This window comes from Rhamphochromis sp. 'chilingali', assembly GCF_963969265.1.
Source record: "Rhamphochromis sp. 'chilingali' genome assembly, chromosome: 5".
Classification (NCBI taxonomy): domain Eukaryota; kingdom Metazoa; phylum Chordata; class Actinopteri; order Cichliformes; family Cichlidae; genus Rhamphochromis; species Rhamphochromis sp. 'chilingali'.
This window is the reverse complement of record NC_137932.1, coordinates 19,745,830-19,764,469: the sequence shown is the minus strand read 5'-3', so window position 1 is coordinate 19,764,469 and position 18,640 is coordinate 19,745,830. Positions and strand designations below refer to the sequence as shown.

The following is an 18,640-nucleotide window of genomic DNA, read 5'->3' as shown; positions in this document are numbered from 1 at the left end:
CGGAGCACCTGTGAACTGAGTGGACTTTATTCACCACACTTGCCTACAGTGCGTAAACATGGATCTGAACCTGGGAAAAGCAATCGGGCATTCTTTAGAGATACATCTGTGAGTGTGAGATGAATGATGCCGCCTTATCAAAGTCACAGATAATGTGACAGATATTCAATGATGTAAGGTCTAAAGATACAATTACCACAAACAAATAGAATCAGTTTAGTAGCTGCAAAATAGCTTTTCTCTCCTTTTTGTTTTAGTGCTGTTTGTGTTACTTTACTGAAAGCAGAAGAGGAGACACAATAGAGTCTGAACTCTTAGCTGTATCATAGACTGTAGATAGAAGATGGATATAGCCACAGGGTTTTTGGACTGTGCATTTTAAACTTTAACATTTTGGATACTAGTAAAAAAAATTCGAGTTTCATTCACAGTGGATGGGATGTTTGCCACAGCAAGCCATAAAACTTATTCTTCCACTTAAAAAATTCAGCAGCTTTTTGTAACTTGAACTTTTATTGTTTGTCAGTATTAAGGCACAAACCCCTGTGCTGACCTCACAAGGGGAATTGTTTCTTCTTTTTGTCTTAAAATTCAGTTCAGCGCCTATAAATTAATAATTGTTCATTTCCAGCTATTTCAAAGTACTGAGGACGTATTTTCTCTCTTTGCCTCTCAAACAGTTATTTAGTTCTTGCGCAAAATTCACATGATGAATGCAGAGATTTAAAATGCGTAATTATTCTGGGTTTAAATGCACTGGCCAGGTGGAGTCGTTCTGTGGGCGGTTTGATGTTCTTTCACCGTCTGCGTGGGTACCCTGGCTTTCCCTCACAGTCCACAGACATGCAGTTAGTGGGGTTAGGTTAGCTGATGACTCTAAATTAGGTGTGAATGGTGGTCTGTCACTGTGACACAGTGGCGACCCTTCCATGGTTTATCCAACCTTTCGCCAAATGCAACAATCTCCAGCTCAACCGCAACATTAAACCCTTTAACATTTGTCAGGCAGACAGCGTATGCTTCTGTAATAAATCATGTGGAATAAACTTGCAGAGCGAGTTTGCAAAACTGTGCATAGGAAACATCATGCAGATACTTTGTTTTTGTACTACATGTTCTCTAGAGTGTTTGTCATATTGGGGTATAAAAAGACAAAATATGCTGTATTTCACCCAGAGCTTAATGAGATATTTCACTGTTTGTATACGTGTTGCTTCTGCACGCGGGCGCTTGTTGTTACAAGCCTCTGAATAGTTGGAAAGACAGCACACTGATGTGGAATGTTTTAAGTGTCCTCACCAAGGGTGGATCTGTGTTTTATGAATGCTGCACCCTATGCACTACGTCTGCCATGTAAGACGTTCACAATGTGTCGCCTGTCAGCCAGATGAACTTAAACACCCTGTAGTCTATACGTTATTTGCATAAAAACAGAAGCTCGGGCCTGCTTCTGCTTTTACCTCATGACCAAGTTTTGATCTCAAATTCTAATCCTTAAAGTCACAAAAGACACAACACTGTTCATGTTGTTAAAATGCCACATCCACCTGTTCTGTCTTTAGATTTAAGTTCAATAAGAAGACAAAATCCTAAATAAACACAAACACACCTTTGTCACTGACCTTTGGACAAAATCTTTGTGAACAAACCACTGACTGTGTGATGGTGGAAAGTGCTGGTCTCTTACTGTGGTGTGCAGTGGTTTAATCTGAGTTTTACTAATCAGATTACTGTAACAGTAGTAAGCCTGAAGTCATTTTACCTGCCAGGTACAATATGGAGAAGTAAAACTAATTCTGCACTGAAAGGTATAAACTGAGGCTAAAGCGGATTCCTCCATCCATAAATGAAAAAGGTGGCACATTTAATATCTAAGCTGATCAGTTGGAAACCTCCTTATGTTAGATTATTGTTTTAGGAGAACTTTGTGCTTCTTTAAATGTGATTTTTGTTGTGGTTTTTTTTGCACAAATGAAACAAAATAGAAGTGAAAGAAAATGCCGTTCAAGGAGTTAGTCAATCTCCATCGATTTCCATGTTAATTTGCCTGAAATCACGTTTAGAGCCTGGTACAAAATAACATTTATAAGAAATGAATGGTGCATGATTTTTTTCACATCAATTTCTAGTCTACATCAAAATATTAAATATTATATAATATAATATAGGCAAATAATATATGCAATCCTCCAGACTAAAGAGTAGAGGGACCATCTGGTTTATTATTAACACTCTGCCTCTGTCTTTGATGCTATAGTGGTGCATCAGTGCCTATGGAATTACTAGCTTGCACATCTGGAAAAGCACCATCAACCCTGACATGTGTATATCAAGTTTTAGAGTACAATATATTACAATTGTGATGATGTTTTTTTTAAGGGAATGCTATGCATAAGTAGCAAGACAATGCTAATCCATATACTACACGTATTACAACAGCATGGCTGTAGAAGAGTCTGTGTGCTGAATTTTAGCCTAGATCTTTCACCAACTGATAACATTTGGCATATCAGAAAATGAAAAATAAGACCAAGAGGAGTGCTGAGCAGTGAGAATCCTCCATCAGACTAGTCCTAAGAATAGGACAATATTCATCTCCTAAAAAATCCAACAGCTGGTCTTCTCAGTTCCCAAATGTTTACAGACTTTTCAAAAGAAGGGGCTACACAGTGGTAAGCATGGCCCCCGGCCCAACTTTTTGCAGACACGTTGCTAACGTCATATTCAAAATGAACTATTGTTCTTAAAATGATACATTTTCTCAGTTTAAACATTTGATATGTTTTCTATGGGATTTATAAATCCTTACGTTCTGTTTTTTTACATTACTCACAGGCTCCTGACTTTTATTGAATTGAGGTTGTGTGTCGTTGTGTTAGCTGCTATAGTGCCTGTCACCATTGCTATTTTAGCTAACTGTGTTAGCATATTTGTTACATTGTTAGTACTCAACACAAAGAGCTGAGACAGATATTTGTGTCATTAGTTTGAGTGTATTTCTCCATGAGACAGAGTTTGGGGCTGAAAGACACTGAAGCTCTCTTCCAGAGGAAAATATGCCAAATTCCACGGCAATCTGTCGAATCACTGCAGATCACAAAGTTAGCCTCACAGTGGAAATCACCAAAGCCAGGATAGGATCTAGCTTGGAACGTTTGCATGAAATTGTAATTCAGATTCAGTGCATCCAAGAGACAAGAGCTGAAACTCAGGAGAAATCCTGATGTCAGTGGGGAGCAGAACAGTTGAATGAGGTCCACTATGCATATTCAAATGAGGAAATACAACATTACCAGGAAATAGGCTGTGTATTAAACCTGCAGTCATTTGCTTTTTATTCAAAAAGACAGAGCAAGGCCAGAAACACAAACAAGTGTGGTATGCACTGGCCTCACTGGGATCAGTGGACTGAAAAGAGCAACACAAAGGAAAGGAGGAGTGCACAGGAGCACAGTATAACAAAAACAAACTCTGTGGGCGTCAGTTACGCAAGGAAAAACACATATTACAACACAGAATTACAGAATTAGAAGCAAAAAATACCAACTGGCAACTTTAACTCAAAAACATCACCACTAGTTTGCAATATTCACTATAAACACAGCTTTCACGATGTTTGTTGGCCTTGTGTCGATCCCACTGATGTGGCAATCTGCCTCATCCCTCCCTGTAGAGAGAGTGATGCGCACCTTGGATTTGCTCTCTCAATCAGGATTATGTTAATCTGCTGTAATCTCCTAACAGACGCTCACACAGCCTGCACAAGACCAGAGCACAGAGAGACAACATGAGCTTCGAACGATACAGACTGAGGCCGGTATATGCAGAGCATGCTCACAGAGAAAATACACCAGAAAAACAGGACATCAAATAGCACTGTAAAAATAATGAAATGACTCACTAAACTTTCATCATTACTTAATTAACATAAGTGTGCAACTACACCATTTACCTGTGGGAGCTGCTACAATGACAACAAAATATGATCATGCAATGGTGGAAGTAAACTGTTTTCCCCCCCTAAATTCATTACTAAAGTAAATGTGGCAGTCCTCAAATGCCTGGCATTATATGAGCAGGCCCTCACGCCACACAATAGCTCCGACCTATCACAGTTGAGAGACAGGACCTTTTGAGGTGTCTGACAAGAGGAGGCTGGTAACAGATTCAAGGGGATATGGCATGGAGCCTCTGGATCATGTCTGTTCCAGCACAGTCTGCTATTCAGGTCACCTGCATGCAATTGTATTGTTTTGGCCCATTGGTTTATATGGATCGATGTATTTAAAGCCCAAAATGTTACAGTTGTTGTTTTTTTTACCTTTACATTGGGTGGTTAAATAAATAAATAATATCAGAAATGCTGTTCTGTTAGAACTGTGGTCACATTCATGTGTTATGTCTGTTTTTCCAATAAATGGAATTGTTGAGCTTTTCTGCCTTTTATTGGAATCTGTATAAAGGAAATTTATACCATGTAGGAATTTCCAGCAATTGTAGTCAAAGATATGCGCACGAAGGCCATGGACACGAAAGGATAAGTGCCAAACAATCTAAACCTCTCACAAAGATTTGCTAAATGACAAATGCTTTGTAGACCTGAGATTAGATCTGGCAAAATTAATTATAAGACACTTTAAACACAGCATAGTACAAGAAAGAGACAATAAAATGTACTTTTAATAAAATCAAGAAATTCAAAGGTTAAACCATCACCAGCATGTATCAGTAATAAACTGCACTTTCAGTTTGGATAGAATGAATAATACTGTAACTCACTGTATGAAATAACTTGTACTAATGTTAAAATATGATTTCTATTGTACGGGATTATCATTCCTTAATGCACTCAGATGTAAATCATTTTGCTTGTAATGCTGGGTGACTGAGTAAAATGTACTTCACTGCTTAGTTTAGGACAGTGTTGAGAAAAGTAAAGTATTTCTTTTTGTAGAATAAAAATGGAAAACATCGAGGCAAATATAAGAGTCCTCAAACGATCACTTGTTGGTCAAATGCACTGTTTAATTAGTTTATCACTTATTAGTAGCTCCTTTAAATTTCCCCAAGAACATACAAGAACGATCTGGGGGAAAAAATCCTTTTAATAGAGCCTGCTGACAAATATCTTTTACATAAATTATGAAAAGATTTGGCCCCAGTACAGACACCTGGGGGACACCTGGCAAATTTAAAGAAAATGCTCAAAGTACAGAAGTGGTTTGACAGCACAAAAAAAAAAGTAAAGTAAGTAAAAGTAAAATTCTGATATTTGTGAATTGTAAAAGGAATACACCATTCTTGATTCATAAAACATGGGATGGACACTGAAGAGTTCGTGAAAATAAGTTTCTTGATGTGATAACAGGCGAAGTCAGAAATCTCAGATAGAACATATACATAGTGAGGTTTTGAGAAGCGTTTCAAAACTGCATAAAATAAAACACAGAAATCCAGAAATCACTACTCTACTACAATCTCTACTGCTCACTGGTTACACCATATTCAGATGACTGTTTAGAGGTTTGGAGCAATATTTATAAATACTACTAGCATAATTATTTATATTGCAAAAAAGGACCAGAAGGATAATCCATAATAATGGTTACAAAATATCATGGATCATCTATAACACTATACCCTTAAAATCCAAAACAATAAAATTCACCAGTGTGGTTCATTTTCACACTGTACAAATTCTGTATAAAACAATAAACTATACTTCCTACTTACTTAGTTCCTCACAATATCCAAAACATTTTTTACAGGGATGGTGGATAATATTTGAGGGGGGAGTTATATTTAAACCATCTCTGTGTTCGTATGTAATAGAAAGTTTTTGATCTCTCTATGTGGAGTGAAGCTGCGAAACAGACTGAGTGATGAATGGAAGCATGACAATTTTTTGAAGTAATGGGGGGAAAAGGCTTTGACCTGTTACTTTTTATTTTTGATAGGTGTGTACATCTGCATATATCTGTAAATACATATATCTGGGTTTATAAAATCAAATAAATGCAGGATACAAACAGGAAGTAAAGTGATTACCGAGTGCAGAATAGGGTAGGATTAAATAAGCATATGCTTGTTTTTACTCCTTTGTGAACACATCAAGTAATTCACTTTGATCATTATTTTCTTGGTGCTTTAATTGTATTATTCTAACATGTTTGAAATAATGTCTTAAAATCTAGAGTCCACTTTTTAAAAAGTAGCCATCAGATTTGTCAGATCGTGTAATTTTTAGATAAACACCACACAGGGCAAATACACAGCAACTGTGATAACAGGTAACGGGAAAAAAATGGTGCACATGCTGTATGAAACCGAGATATTGTTGCATGACCCATTTCTTAAGTCTCTCAGGGAGGTTGGTGAGAATTTACATAGAGACTCTGAGTATGAAAATATAAACAGTGTTATCATCATCAGTAATTCATCCCAACCTCCCAGCAGGAGAAGCTGCTACATCAAAGCCACCACATCCTGCTGCAGTAATGATCAATTACACTGGAACTGCACAGGCATGGCAGCTACTCTAGACCAAAATGCAGATTGGCGCATTTAAATGCAGGTCAGAGTGAGATGCATTGAGAACAAGAAATAAGTAGGGCAGCAGGGAGATGGCAAGGAAGCACAGTTTGGTGTGAAAGAGCTGTTTCTCCTAGAGTATTAGTTGGATTTTTTTTTTTTTTTTAAGATTTTGGGTGTAAACAGTGCAAATGTAAAGGTTTTATTTTTTTAGCCTGTTTGTGGCATACCTACATGATTAGTAGTTAGTTTGCCAGGTTGCCAGTAACAGTGATCGAAAGTGAAACGTCTCAACAACTTCAAAACAGATTGAGATAATAATTAAAGACCAAGCAACTTACTTATCCAGTCGTGCCACAAGTGGATTAAAGTTTTTAGGTTAGAGCAGTATTTGGAACACATGTTCGAGGTTACCACAGGATGTTTCCTAGCCTAGGATGACCACCAAGCTTGAAATGAATTGCTCTCCAGAAAATCTCCTGGTGCAGGCTGTATCTGTGCACACATTAGCACATTAAATGTTTCACCAGCACAATTTAGGTTTTGAAGCAAAAACAAATATATAAAAATAACAAAAGTATCACTACAAAATTAAATACATACTCTAAATTTTATTGTAAACACAACCTCAACAACTTTACCTGTACTGTGTGCTTAGGGCTTTATGCTGAGTGATAGTGTATTAAAATACTATGCTAGATAAGAGAGATTTAGCATTGCTGTTGTCAGCATGCTGACATTTGCATTTTACTCAAAGCATCTGCAGCCCCACAGAGCTGCTGGCTACTCTGCTCAAACCAGAATGATCACATTACAGGTGTCTGCCAGCCAGTCTGTCCAAATGAAATGTATAATGTGAAGGTTGGTGCTACCAATTCAGTGAACTATACCAATTATGAAATATGGTCACAATCCTCCTTCTGTTCCTGAGGTATGTGTTTGACCAATGGTCATAAATCTCATTAGAACATTAAATTTTACATACATGAAAGTAAGTAAGTAGATTAAGAAGGTGAAATATCCGAACCTTTACTTCCAAAATCATTTGTTCCAAATGTACTGAAATTCTCTCTAGTTGCACTCGGGAGTGAGGTCATAGTAAAATTTGATGACCAAAATCTAATCAGTTCAGCCCCAAGTCCAAATTAACTTTTGGGCTGGATGTTAAAAAAATATACATAAATCCCTCTAGGTGGGCCTGGGAAATAACTTAAAAATGAGAGAGATCTGACCTTTGATGAACCTGACCTGTTGATTTTTGCGTCCAAGTGAACGTTTATTCCAGATGTAATGAAATGCTCTCCAGATGTTTTTCAGTTATAAGATGAAAATAGAGATCGATAGAAAACACAACCAAGAGCATAATATCTACAGCCACTTGTGTCATGGAACTAAGGACGTGGTTCCTATAAGCTCACTTTCACAATCCTTATGAATGCTTTATCTCAGAAACACCTGGAGAGGATGTCATTGGATCTGGTACAATCATTAATATACCCATAGATCTCATATCTCCCCAAAGTATCAAATTAAATTCTACTAAAACATAACTGTGCTTTAATTGTTGATCTGCTATTCATGTCAGTTTAATTTAGAAGTCTGAAGGCACGATCAATATTTCCCTCATAAAAAAAACATCACTCTAAAAACCTGAAAAGTACAGAACCGCTTTATTAAATTCATAACAGTATAACTATGAGAGAGTACTGTCCAAACAAACAGCAGTGTGGTCATTCATGGATAAGAGAACAGGAGGTATGATAGATGGTGGCAACACAGCCTTCACGTGTTCTCCAAATGTTACTTATTCAAAAAAAAACCAATACATAAAATCCTTCTTTTCACTAAAGCAAGTTAATGAACGATTACGATAAGAGATATAAAGAACAAACACGAATGAAATTGCATTTACTTCTCTGATTTCCTCAATAGGTTACATCTGCATACTCAGGCCTACTGATAAACATGTCACTTGTAAAATAATGAACTGTCTTGGCTCAATCATGTTTTCAAACCCAGGTTTGGACACAGGTCAGATTTGGTCAGCTGCAGAAAAGGCGCACACACATTACACACCATCAGCTATTTTTTTTCCTCATTGGAAGTAATGTTCAAGTTATTCTCCATTCAAGTGCCACAACCCTCACTAGGTTTTCCAAAACGCTTTTCACAACCACTACAGCATGGGTGTGAACGCTCAGGCGTGACCGTGATTGCAGGGGCAATCCGCACTTAAGTCAAACTATGTCAAGCTTTTGTGGTTGTTTTGCACTTGGCGTCTTCGCCTCCTGATTGTTCAAAGTTGGTGCAAAGTTTGCCCTTTGATTTTGAGACTTGCACCAAACCATTGAATCATAATTATGACTCACTGTAAGTGGGTGTGACATAGCATTGTTCACCTTTAGTTCGAGAGCCATTGTTTAAGGGAAGTATGCTATTTTGTCAGGAGTCAAAACCACCCAAAATAAAACCAACAATTTTTTTTAAAGTTTACCCTGAGATGAAATCTCCATGTTACACATCCAATAATCATGTGAAAAAGGGGCATATTTTAGTCTACAGAACAGGCAACACACGTGGCAACGGTACAATATTAAGTACAATTTGCTGGTGTTCAATTTAAAGCTTCTTCTTAGCTCTCTTGTGCTGGGTTAAGCTACAATAGTGTAAGCGTACAAAGAGCACCACGCACCTGTGTAGTAGTGACAAACTCAAAGAGGGTCAGGTAGTCGTATTTTTGGGGATTTAACACAGCAACAGGCACAAACAAGTGCAAAAAACAGACTTGAAGAACAAGTGAGGAGTGCACCACCTAGCTCGGTTTGCAAATGCCTCAGCTGACTTTAAGGCTGATACAAGTTCTTGACGGTAAAATTGCTACGTGTACTTTAAAGTTGTATTCTGAAGAAATAACCGCCATACATTAGGGTCCTTTTATTTTGAGGTGTACAATTTCTTCTAAGCATCAACCAAAACAGGAAGAGAGATGTCTCACTTTTGCTAGAGCAACTCAAATTTCAGTGGGTGTCAGCAGTACACCGTTCCCAACAGCTGCATCCCTGCCAATAAAATTCCAAACAATCTTTTGACAGAGAAGAGTATAATTAACAACAGATCCAAATTAGGGACTCGTTGGAGTTGGAGGAGAGCGACATGTCAGCATGACATTCATTTATTTCTGGCACAGCTTCAGAATGAGTTTTGTGAGATTGCTAAAGTCATTATGTTTCAAATTCCACATGTAGCAGCTTTAAAAACCAAAGTACAGGCCAATCAGTTCATATGACTTATGGTATATGTTCATTCCCATCTTGAACATCTTATAAAAAGGCACTAATTGGGTAGACATCCAATAGAAATCCTGGGATCAAGATGTGACTCGTGTCCTAAACGTCAGTGGTTTAAAACCGTTTAATCAAACGTGCTTTCGGCTTCAGATTAGCAGTAGACTGCAGTAGTAAAACAGGTGCTTTACCTGACCCTAAATGTGTAATCCGACTAGAAATGTTGGCAGCAGTCGCATACAGGTGTACTTCACAGACAAAGTTAAGTTTCATTAAATGTGGATCATAAAAAGCAACAGAGAGAAACAGAGAACAATCATTTCAACTTATCAGAACACTGGAACCAAAGTCAATGGACTCTGTTAAATAATAAGACTAGTCAGAAAGTTGCAAATGCATTATGGAAAGGTTCAGAATAAAAGTGAGTAGTTACATATGCAAGAGGCAAAAAAAATGTTTGTCCAAGCTTAGATCAGGAAAAAAAAATATATGATAAACCTCAAGGAGAACTTGCATCCTTTTATGGTGACAACAGAGTTTAGCTTTGCTCCACCCCAAACTTCATCCTGCTCAAAAAACAATCAACCATTGTTCACTTTGTGTCCCCATGTGATGGTAATGTTTAAAATTACTTCACACACCAGGTCCAGGTTATATGGATAACAAAACTATGTCAAAGTGGCAACTTTGCTTGCCAGTGGATTTTGTTACTCTCCAACACGGATTAAACCTCCTCCCAGACTAAATCCTAGGAGGACCTCCAGGGGAAAAAGTTTATGGTCTATCTCAGCTTAATCCATGTCTGGGAAATGGAGGCAGTAAGACATAGTAATGCTAGCTACTTCCCCATCTGGTGATTGTGCTGGTTTGACTTTACGTTTAACAGATGAAGTATGTAACTGAAACATTTTCCCAAAATGTCAGACTACTCCGGTTAAATCAGAAACTCTTGATGTCGACAGATTTTAGAGAGAAGTTAGAAGATCAAGGGTTACTGTGCTTGCGGAAACATGGTTTCATATCCACATGTTATTGCGACACATCTGACTCTTCACATACTTGTCATAAATCAATCCTCTAGACTTTCACTGGTCAGTGACATTTTAATTCAGTCAACTGAAAACGCTGGTCTTTGAGTGGGGAAGAAGGCGGCCAACTGTTCAAAAGGCCAACCAAATGTCCTTCATTCATCAGCTCCAAAAAACTCCTAACGACATTCGTCAAGACACCAGATGTTAAGTTTTAAGTTCAACATAGCCAGATCCCGCCTACATCAGCAACGTCAACCAAATACAATGCTGAGTGGCGTACTCTCTTTGGTTTGTGTTCAAATAGCGGACTGACGTACAGACAGGTGACGAAATATGAGCACATTTGTGCAAAGATGAACCCTCGATATCTTCTCAAAGCGATGGTGAGTTCAGAAACTCAATTTATGATTGACAGCACAGCTGCTGTGCTGTGTCTGTAGCTGTGTTGTATGCTACAGGCTGAGCTGAGACCTTTGCTGCAGAGTTTAGATACTTAGGAAGCCTGAGTAGACCATTCATGTGTTTACAAAGAGGATTTTCACATCCAAAAGTCTTAAACAGTCAAGATTTTAGATTTTAGATTGAAGGAATTTTAACTTAGTTGTTTTTTTTATTATAGATGAGGCAATGAAGGCAAGTTCTTCTGATTAAAAAAAAAAAAAAAAAACCAACCAAAGCAAAAACAAAAGCACTTTTTTTTGTTACAATCTAATTAATGACCACCGTCATATTGTAATGGAAGCAGAGATCGTTAAAGAGCCCCTATAACGTATGCAAAGATGACCAAATGCTGATATAATCAGATTTATATTCCTCAAGGATGACTTAAAAATGAGCTTAATCCTGCACGGGCATCTGTCACACTTAACAGAGCACATGACGCTAAAATGAGATTGGTTAAGATCTCGATGCATAAGAGTATAAAGCACCGGGTTTTCATGTGATAGTTGCTACTAGGTCTAGAGCTACAGATGTTTATTTACACTGTAGGTGATATTTGAAGGCCACTGGGACCAGAAAAAGTTAAAAGGGACCTATTATGCAAAAATGTTTCTAAAAGGAACAAAATCAATCAATAAAAAAGGAGGTCAGTAAGAAATCCCCATGAAGGGCAAGGGGTTTTTTTTGTTTGTTTGTTTTTAAACTCAAAGAAAGATTACTGTAAACTGTGAATCATACAAAGCCAGCATGGAAGTGATATCAGCACAATAGGTCCCATTTAAAAAAAAAGTGTCTAAAAACAAACTGCACCATGAAAAAGTGAGAAAATGTGTAGATTTTTTATTTTTTGTTTCCATAATGAAAAATGTTCCAGCTACCAGATCACAGCTCAGCTCTTGGCCATATTTGTATGTGGCTTCATAATTTCTTTTAATGCTCATTATCATCTATAATAGAATAATTCTATTATTTTGAAGAATAATTCTTGTTTCAACTTAGGTAGTCTTTGCATTTCTATTCATGTTAATACTGACCTCAAGAAACTAATATCTGAATGTTCAGTGTTTGAACCAGCCAACCCTTGATTGGGGCGGACCCCCACTTAAATTGATAAATACAATGAAACCAAGATCCAGAAATAAACTGAGTTCTGTTTTAATCTTTAAGTAAATGTTTCTTAAAGATAGATAATATTAAAGCAGAAAGTTAAATTCAGGCAGATGTGTCCTGAACACTACAAAGTCTGAGAACAGAGACATGTCTGATATGCCTGTAAAGTGCTGAAGCACTATATCTGCAACACAGCACGCTGGGCTTGGGGTTTTTCACCTCTGCAAACAGTTAAAACTGTTTCCAGCATTCTGAAGATTTCACATTTCCTGAGCAGATATCTGCTCCACCTAAAGGCAGGACGGTGAAGACCTCATACCTGCACACAAACTCAGTGGATATGAGGACCTCATCTCTTTCTCTGTACTACTACTTCTGGTTGGACCCCAAGGGGTTGATGTAAATTAATGGTTTCACCACTTAGAAGAAACACACACACTGTCTCCATTAATATGTCCACAGAGTCAGTCATCTTTTTGCACCAATGCTGATTGCAAAGCTCTGGATTTCTGGGATTCTTTCCAACCTGTAAATGCTGAGGAATGGTGCAGTAGAAAATGTCAGAGTAACAGGAAAGCAAATATTTTGTTATTTATATTATATAATAAATAATAAAACTTTGTTCATATATTTTTGTATATGTAAATTAAAAAAAAAAAAGTTCAGCCAAAAAGAAAGTGACTGTCTAACAAAACAAACGGACATAGAAGCAGCAATAAAGCTGTTTACAAAAAGAAGTGTGTGTATATATATATATGTATATTGCCGAATTTTGACTATATCGAGTCGCTGGATACAATTGATCCCAACCCCTGAGTGTTTCAGAGGTTGTTAAGAGAGTAACTTCTCAAAATATCTGATCGCTCACATCTGCAGTTTGATGAAGCTCCTGGTCACGCTGCAGAAACAACGTTCTGCAACACAAGCAGGCGGATGTTTGACCTGAGGAGGTGTTTAAGGTAGCTGGATTTTTACAGTTCCACGAGACGCCATAGTCTGTTGTCTCTCACCAGCCACTCACTCCCTGGAGGCCAAAAAGGTTTCTCCTCCAGCCTAATCCAGTCTGTCAACCCAAAAATATGCATCCACACTAAGAAAAATGCTGACAACGAGGCCTCAGATGTTAACGCGAAAGGAGTCCCAGCTGTCCCCTTTGCCACTGCCGCTCCCATTCTTGGCTGCCCCCATTGTTGCCATCCCATCTCCAATGTCTCCATCCGGCTGTTCCCCGGTGGGAGTGGAACCAGGCTCCGGGTAATACTCGTCATCCTCGTCAAAGTAGCCATTCTCCATCATGCTGAGGCTGGAGGCTGCGCTAAGGTCCTGGCAGCTCCCCTTGTACTCCTGGATGGACTCGTGGAGCGACCACAGCTGGCACAGCAGGGACATGTCCTGCTGACGCAAACCCACCTGCAGGGGGCAGTATAGGGATTAGCATTAAAAAACCCAGGGAAGTACAGCTGCAGCTAACTCATTAGCTTATTAGATTATTTTTCAGCAGCTTGTTGCCTTTTTAATTGTTCACAGTTTAATAATTAAGAAACCCAGAGATAATGTTCTACAAATTTTTTAAACGTGTCATTTTGTCTAATAACCTGGGATTATAATCGCTTGACATGAACACAAACAGCTACAGGAACCACGAACAAGCGGCTCTGCTTTCATTTTCTAAATTACTTCACGGACATATGCATAGCAGGTGCCCTTATAGTGTAGTGCCACAACAAGCTGGGTGTAAGGACACAAACATGGAGCCTAGCAAGTTTTCCTTTAAATGATGAAATTTACACCAGTTGCACCACTTAAACTCTCCAACCATCCTTCAGTGGCCAATATTGCCTACAAATAAAAGCTCAGTCTTATACTTCTGAGCATTCAGTAACCAGGATCTTTCTACAGCAAGTAAATCTTCCAGGGTTCCCACAGGCCCATTTAATAATAAAATGGGCCTGTGGGGCTTTTACCGGCATAATAGCCAATTTATTTTTTAAATATAGATGAATGAATTCATTGTTTTAGCTCCAAAAACATCTGTCTGGCAAATCACCTTAATAACTTGGCATTAGTGAAAATCTGATTTATTTCTCAACCGTTTAGCACATAAACAGAAAGATAAGCAACAAAAGAGTGACTGTAAAGGAATTATTCAAGTAAAATACCTAAACAGTCACTAAATTTAACCTCTAACAAAGAAACAAAAAGAGAAGAAAGTAATAAAAATAATCCTCGCCTGTGGCCTCAGCTGACTCTGTGACATCGGTGTGTCAAGGCCACGATGATGGTGTGTAAAGGGCATTTTTGCTGCTGACCTCACGGCTGAGCTGACAGTGCAGTTTGAACTTAGAGGCACGGCACACTCAGTGGTCAAGCATAACACAGGCAGCTAAAACGCACACCAAACACTGTGCTCTTTAAAACTGCACAGGGACAAGCTTAGAGTCTTTAAAAATATAGGACACTGACAACTTATTAACTACAACAACCCCACAGTAATACATTAACAGCAGCAAAGCAATAAGGCTAACATTAGGAACCTACTCTGCCAAGGCTAAAGGACATAAAGAGTCAGTGGGATTTAGGAAAGAAAGATTTAGGAAAAAAATAAATAAATCCAAATGCCTAGAGTTTCAGCAGCAGTTTAACCTCTTTCAGCTACGTGACTTCACATAAGAAAACAAGCTATTGTTAAGCATTAACCAAGATTGCTGGGAATCTACCTCAATAATGAAATCTGGTCCGGTGATAGTATGAAAATCCTTGCTGCTGGCAAGGGAGTGTAAAACAGTGTGCAGTAAGAGTTTCACTCTGATTACATCTCTGCAAATGTGATAGCAGGTATTAGTTCACTGAAGGATTTTGTGTTGGTTTCTGTATGTCACAATAGAAACTTTTATACTGAAGCTAAAAGGTATTAAAATGAGCTTAGAATCCAAATCAGCACAAGCCTAATGGCTTAATTTGTCTCATCCAATGCAAAGCTGTTCCTGATCCCCTTTTTTCCTTCTTCTTATATAGGCTGTTATTAACACCAGAGTCCATTTAAAAAAAAATCTCGTTTTTATCCTCAAGTGCTTCTAGGTGGTTGGGTGGCATGTTAAGTTAATTAACTAGCGAGTCTTTAATAAACAGAGCAAGGAGAAAACACACTTAACAGAAGTGATAACAATGAACAGTGAACATAATTTGTATGTTCACTGAACAAAAATCCCAAACAGACAGGACATAAATCAATATTTTTAACTTCATAATTTATTTATATAATGCAGAACGGGTTAATTTTGTATGCCGAATCAATCAAAAGACTATTGTTTTCAAAAAGTCTTAATTTCTCAGCTAAAATGCACACAAGTTTGTCCAAAAGCCGAAAAAAGAAAACTTCTGCAGTTTCTTTAGGGATTTTGGTTGAATGGTTGTGAATGTAAATCGCTAGGATTAAACCAGCAGTGGTAAACGGACCACTTTCCTGTCGACAAATAAAGGAAAACACTGAAAATGTTACCATCTCTTTTCGCAGCAGAGCCAGTGCTGCATCGAGGTTGGCCGGCTTGTTGGCCAGCAGGTTATCGGCATTGTTCCTGCCTCTGCTCAGGTCGTCCTGGATCATGGTTTTCTTCACGTACATCCTCTCCATTTCTCTCCAGGAGCCGCCGCTTGAGTTCAGCAACCCGCTCAGGCTCTTCGGCAGCGGCGGTAGACCCTCGATGCAGGCCATTCCCCCCAGCGTGCCGTTCGTTGACTTACCATTCATCGTCTTATGTGTTACGAAGCGGGGAGAGCTAGTGTCTATAAAGTCCTGTTTTTTTTTCAGTTCAAAGACGCCACAAACACTGTTATCACACAGCAGTCTCCCACACTGAACAAACCGAGCAACAGCCGTGCTTTTCTCACCCCAGGGTAGCCAACGACGCCACGTTCAGTTATCCCGAGTGAAGCCGCTGGAATTCCGGTATGATCGTCAAAATAAAATCACATCAGCTTAAAAAAAGTGTGATGAACGTGGGAAGAGAGAAAAACAAAAATAACAGAAACAATAATTGCTAAAGCATACTGGCTTTTTTCTGCCTGTAATATTATAAGGAGAAGCGTGAAAACTTTGCCTTGTAATATCCATCCATCTTCTTGCTCACTTATCCAATTCAGGGTTGCAGAAGGGCTGGAACCCATACCAGCTGTCACTGGGTGCAACACGTTCTCATCCCAGATCGCCAGTCCATTGTAGGGTTTAACCTTTAGATGCTGATAAATCTAGAAACATCATTTAACATGAAAAGCATGTTTTGGTGCTTTGGGAGGAGACCACTTGGATAATACAAGCTAGACACAAGGAGAGCAAGCACTCACAGCTGGCTTTAAGAGTCAACCACATATCTGAAATGTGCTAACCACTGCACCACCATGCTGTCCTGCTTCGAACCAGGATTAATAGAAGCCTTTCTTTTACTAGAAGTTATATTTGTACTACCTTTTTTCTGTTGCAGAATTCTCCCACAGGTGGATGCTTTGCATCTCACACCTCTTTTTTTTTTATTACGATGTATCCCTTATGTTATAAATTAGGATCATAATTATAACATCTTATACCATTCTCAAGAAAAAAAAAATCACTCCTGCAAGTATTTCTTTTACAAACATACAACTCAACAGAACACATGCACTGAAACAAAATAAAAACGTGGAACAATAATCAAAGTTTAAATGCTGTTCTAAGAGATCCTATTACAATCATATTGGTGTTTTCTCCATTTCTCCATTGCACTACTTTCAAGCACTTTGCAACCATGTCCTCTAATGTGTGCCTCTCTATTTTATGCCTTCTAGTTTTGTATATATTCATCTTGTTTGTATATACTCCTCTGGTCTGCTATTTATTCTTGCTGTCATACAATTGATATTTTTAATCCTTGAACAGTTGGTGTGGCGTTACCAGAATTTCGTTGTACATGTCCAATGACAGTGGAAGGAGATTCCATTCTTCTATTCTATTAAACTTCTATACGACGTCCCCCGGCTTTTACTTTGAAAAGAACTTCTGGTTATGTTTTGGTGATTCTTGTAAAGTGTCCAAACTCGGATTGTGGCCGAATAGTAAAATCCGCTTCCTGTCCTTTAACACAGTGGCTGCTGGGCGTTTCCCTGCCAACACGTATATGCATAAAACATGCAGACTTTTATTTAAAACACATATATTTATAGGAAATCGTGTATCTTATTGAACAGATCTTTGAACAGATACAAAGAATACAATTTAAACAGACAAGAGATGAGATGGCATTTAAATGTACATTTGTACACAATCTACTCTAATACAACAAATTGCGCGATTATATTAAAAACACTGAACAACTGCTTACCCCTGAATTTGAAAAAAGAAATCTTAGAAATTTCACATATGTAAAAAATTGCTTCTACACTTAAAAAGAAATCACACATTGTGTGTAAATATGTCTACTCCAAATTTTCTTTTAGCATTAAACTTTAATGTTTGCCCGTTGGTTTATTTGAAGAGTGTGTCCAGGTGACCTATTGTAGGCAGAGGGGTTGAAGGTCGTGATAGTAGTGTGTGTGAAAGACAATAGTGCGAATAAAGGACAGATGGTGGGCCTTACTTCCACCCCCCAGCCTGCAGCCCGATCACAACAATAACACAACAATAACCATGAAATCAGCACAAAAGCATCACACACGCTCCTCGGAAAGAAAGAAAGAAAGAAAGAAAGAAAGAAAGAAAGAAAGAAAGAAAGAAAGAAAGAAGCATGTGCTGTGCCACACACACACACACACACACACACACACACACACACACACACACACACACACACACACACACACACACACACACACACACAGGCAGATGGATGAAGCCTGAAGCCCTGTATTCCTATTCGCTGTACTGAAATTAATGAAATCTTAAGATTCTTTTCTCTACTTCTGCTAATGTGCTTCTTATAATAACCATTAAAAGTGTTAAATGCCCTTATGAGACTCAGTCAGGGTCTTCATTGTGCATGAACTTACTTGCTTGCAAGTGGCCCCCCAAAAATGCTGATTTTAAGATAACTTGTGCTTCTCTTGGCACGTTGTATAGCACAGAAAGTGAATATGTATGAGGTTCTAACGTTCTGCTACACATTTACTTTCAAAACTATTCAAAGTATGCTAAATTTGAAAGTATTTTGATAGACCCGACAGTTACTTTAGATTAAACATTTTTTAGAAATATTTTCTGCTTCAAGTTTTGTGACA

The 18,640-nt window shown here is 38.2% G+C and overlaps 1 protein-coding gene across 1 annotated transcript; it reads right to left on the bottom strand.

Annotated features, from left to right (window-relative positions):
• Nucleotides 1-8,178: 8,178 nt before the first annotated feature.
• On the bottom strand, nt 8,179-16,334 carry fam89a (family with sequence similarity 89 member A). The gene is made up of 2 exons (XM_080882336.1): nt 15,897-16,334; nt 8,179-13,807 (listed from the first exon to the last, which is right to left on the bottom strand). Exons 1-2 carry the CDS (start codon nt 16,143-16,145, stop codon nt 13,514-13,516), a joined length of 543 nt encoding a protein of 180 aa, XP_080738462.1. The 5' UTR covers nt 16,146-16,334; the 3' UTR covers nt 8,179-13,513.
• Between the last annotated feature and the right edge of the window lie 2,306 nt (nt 16,335-18,640).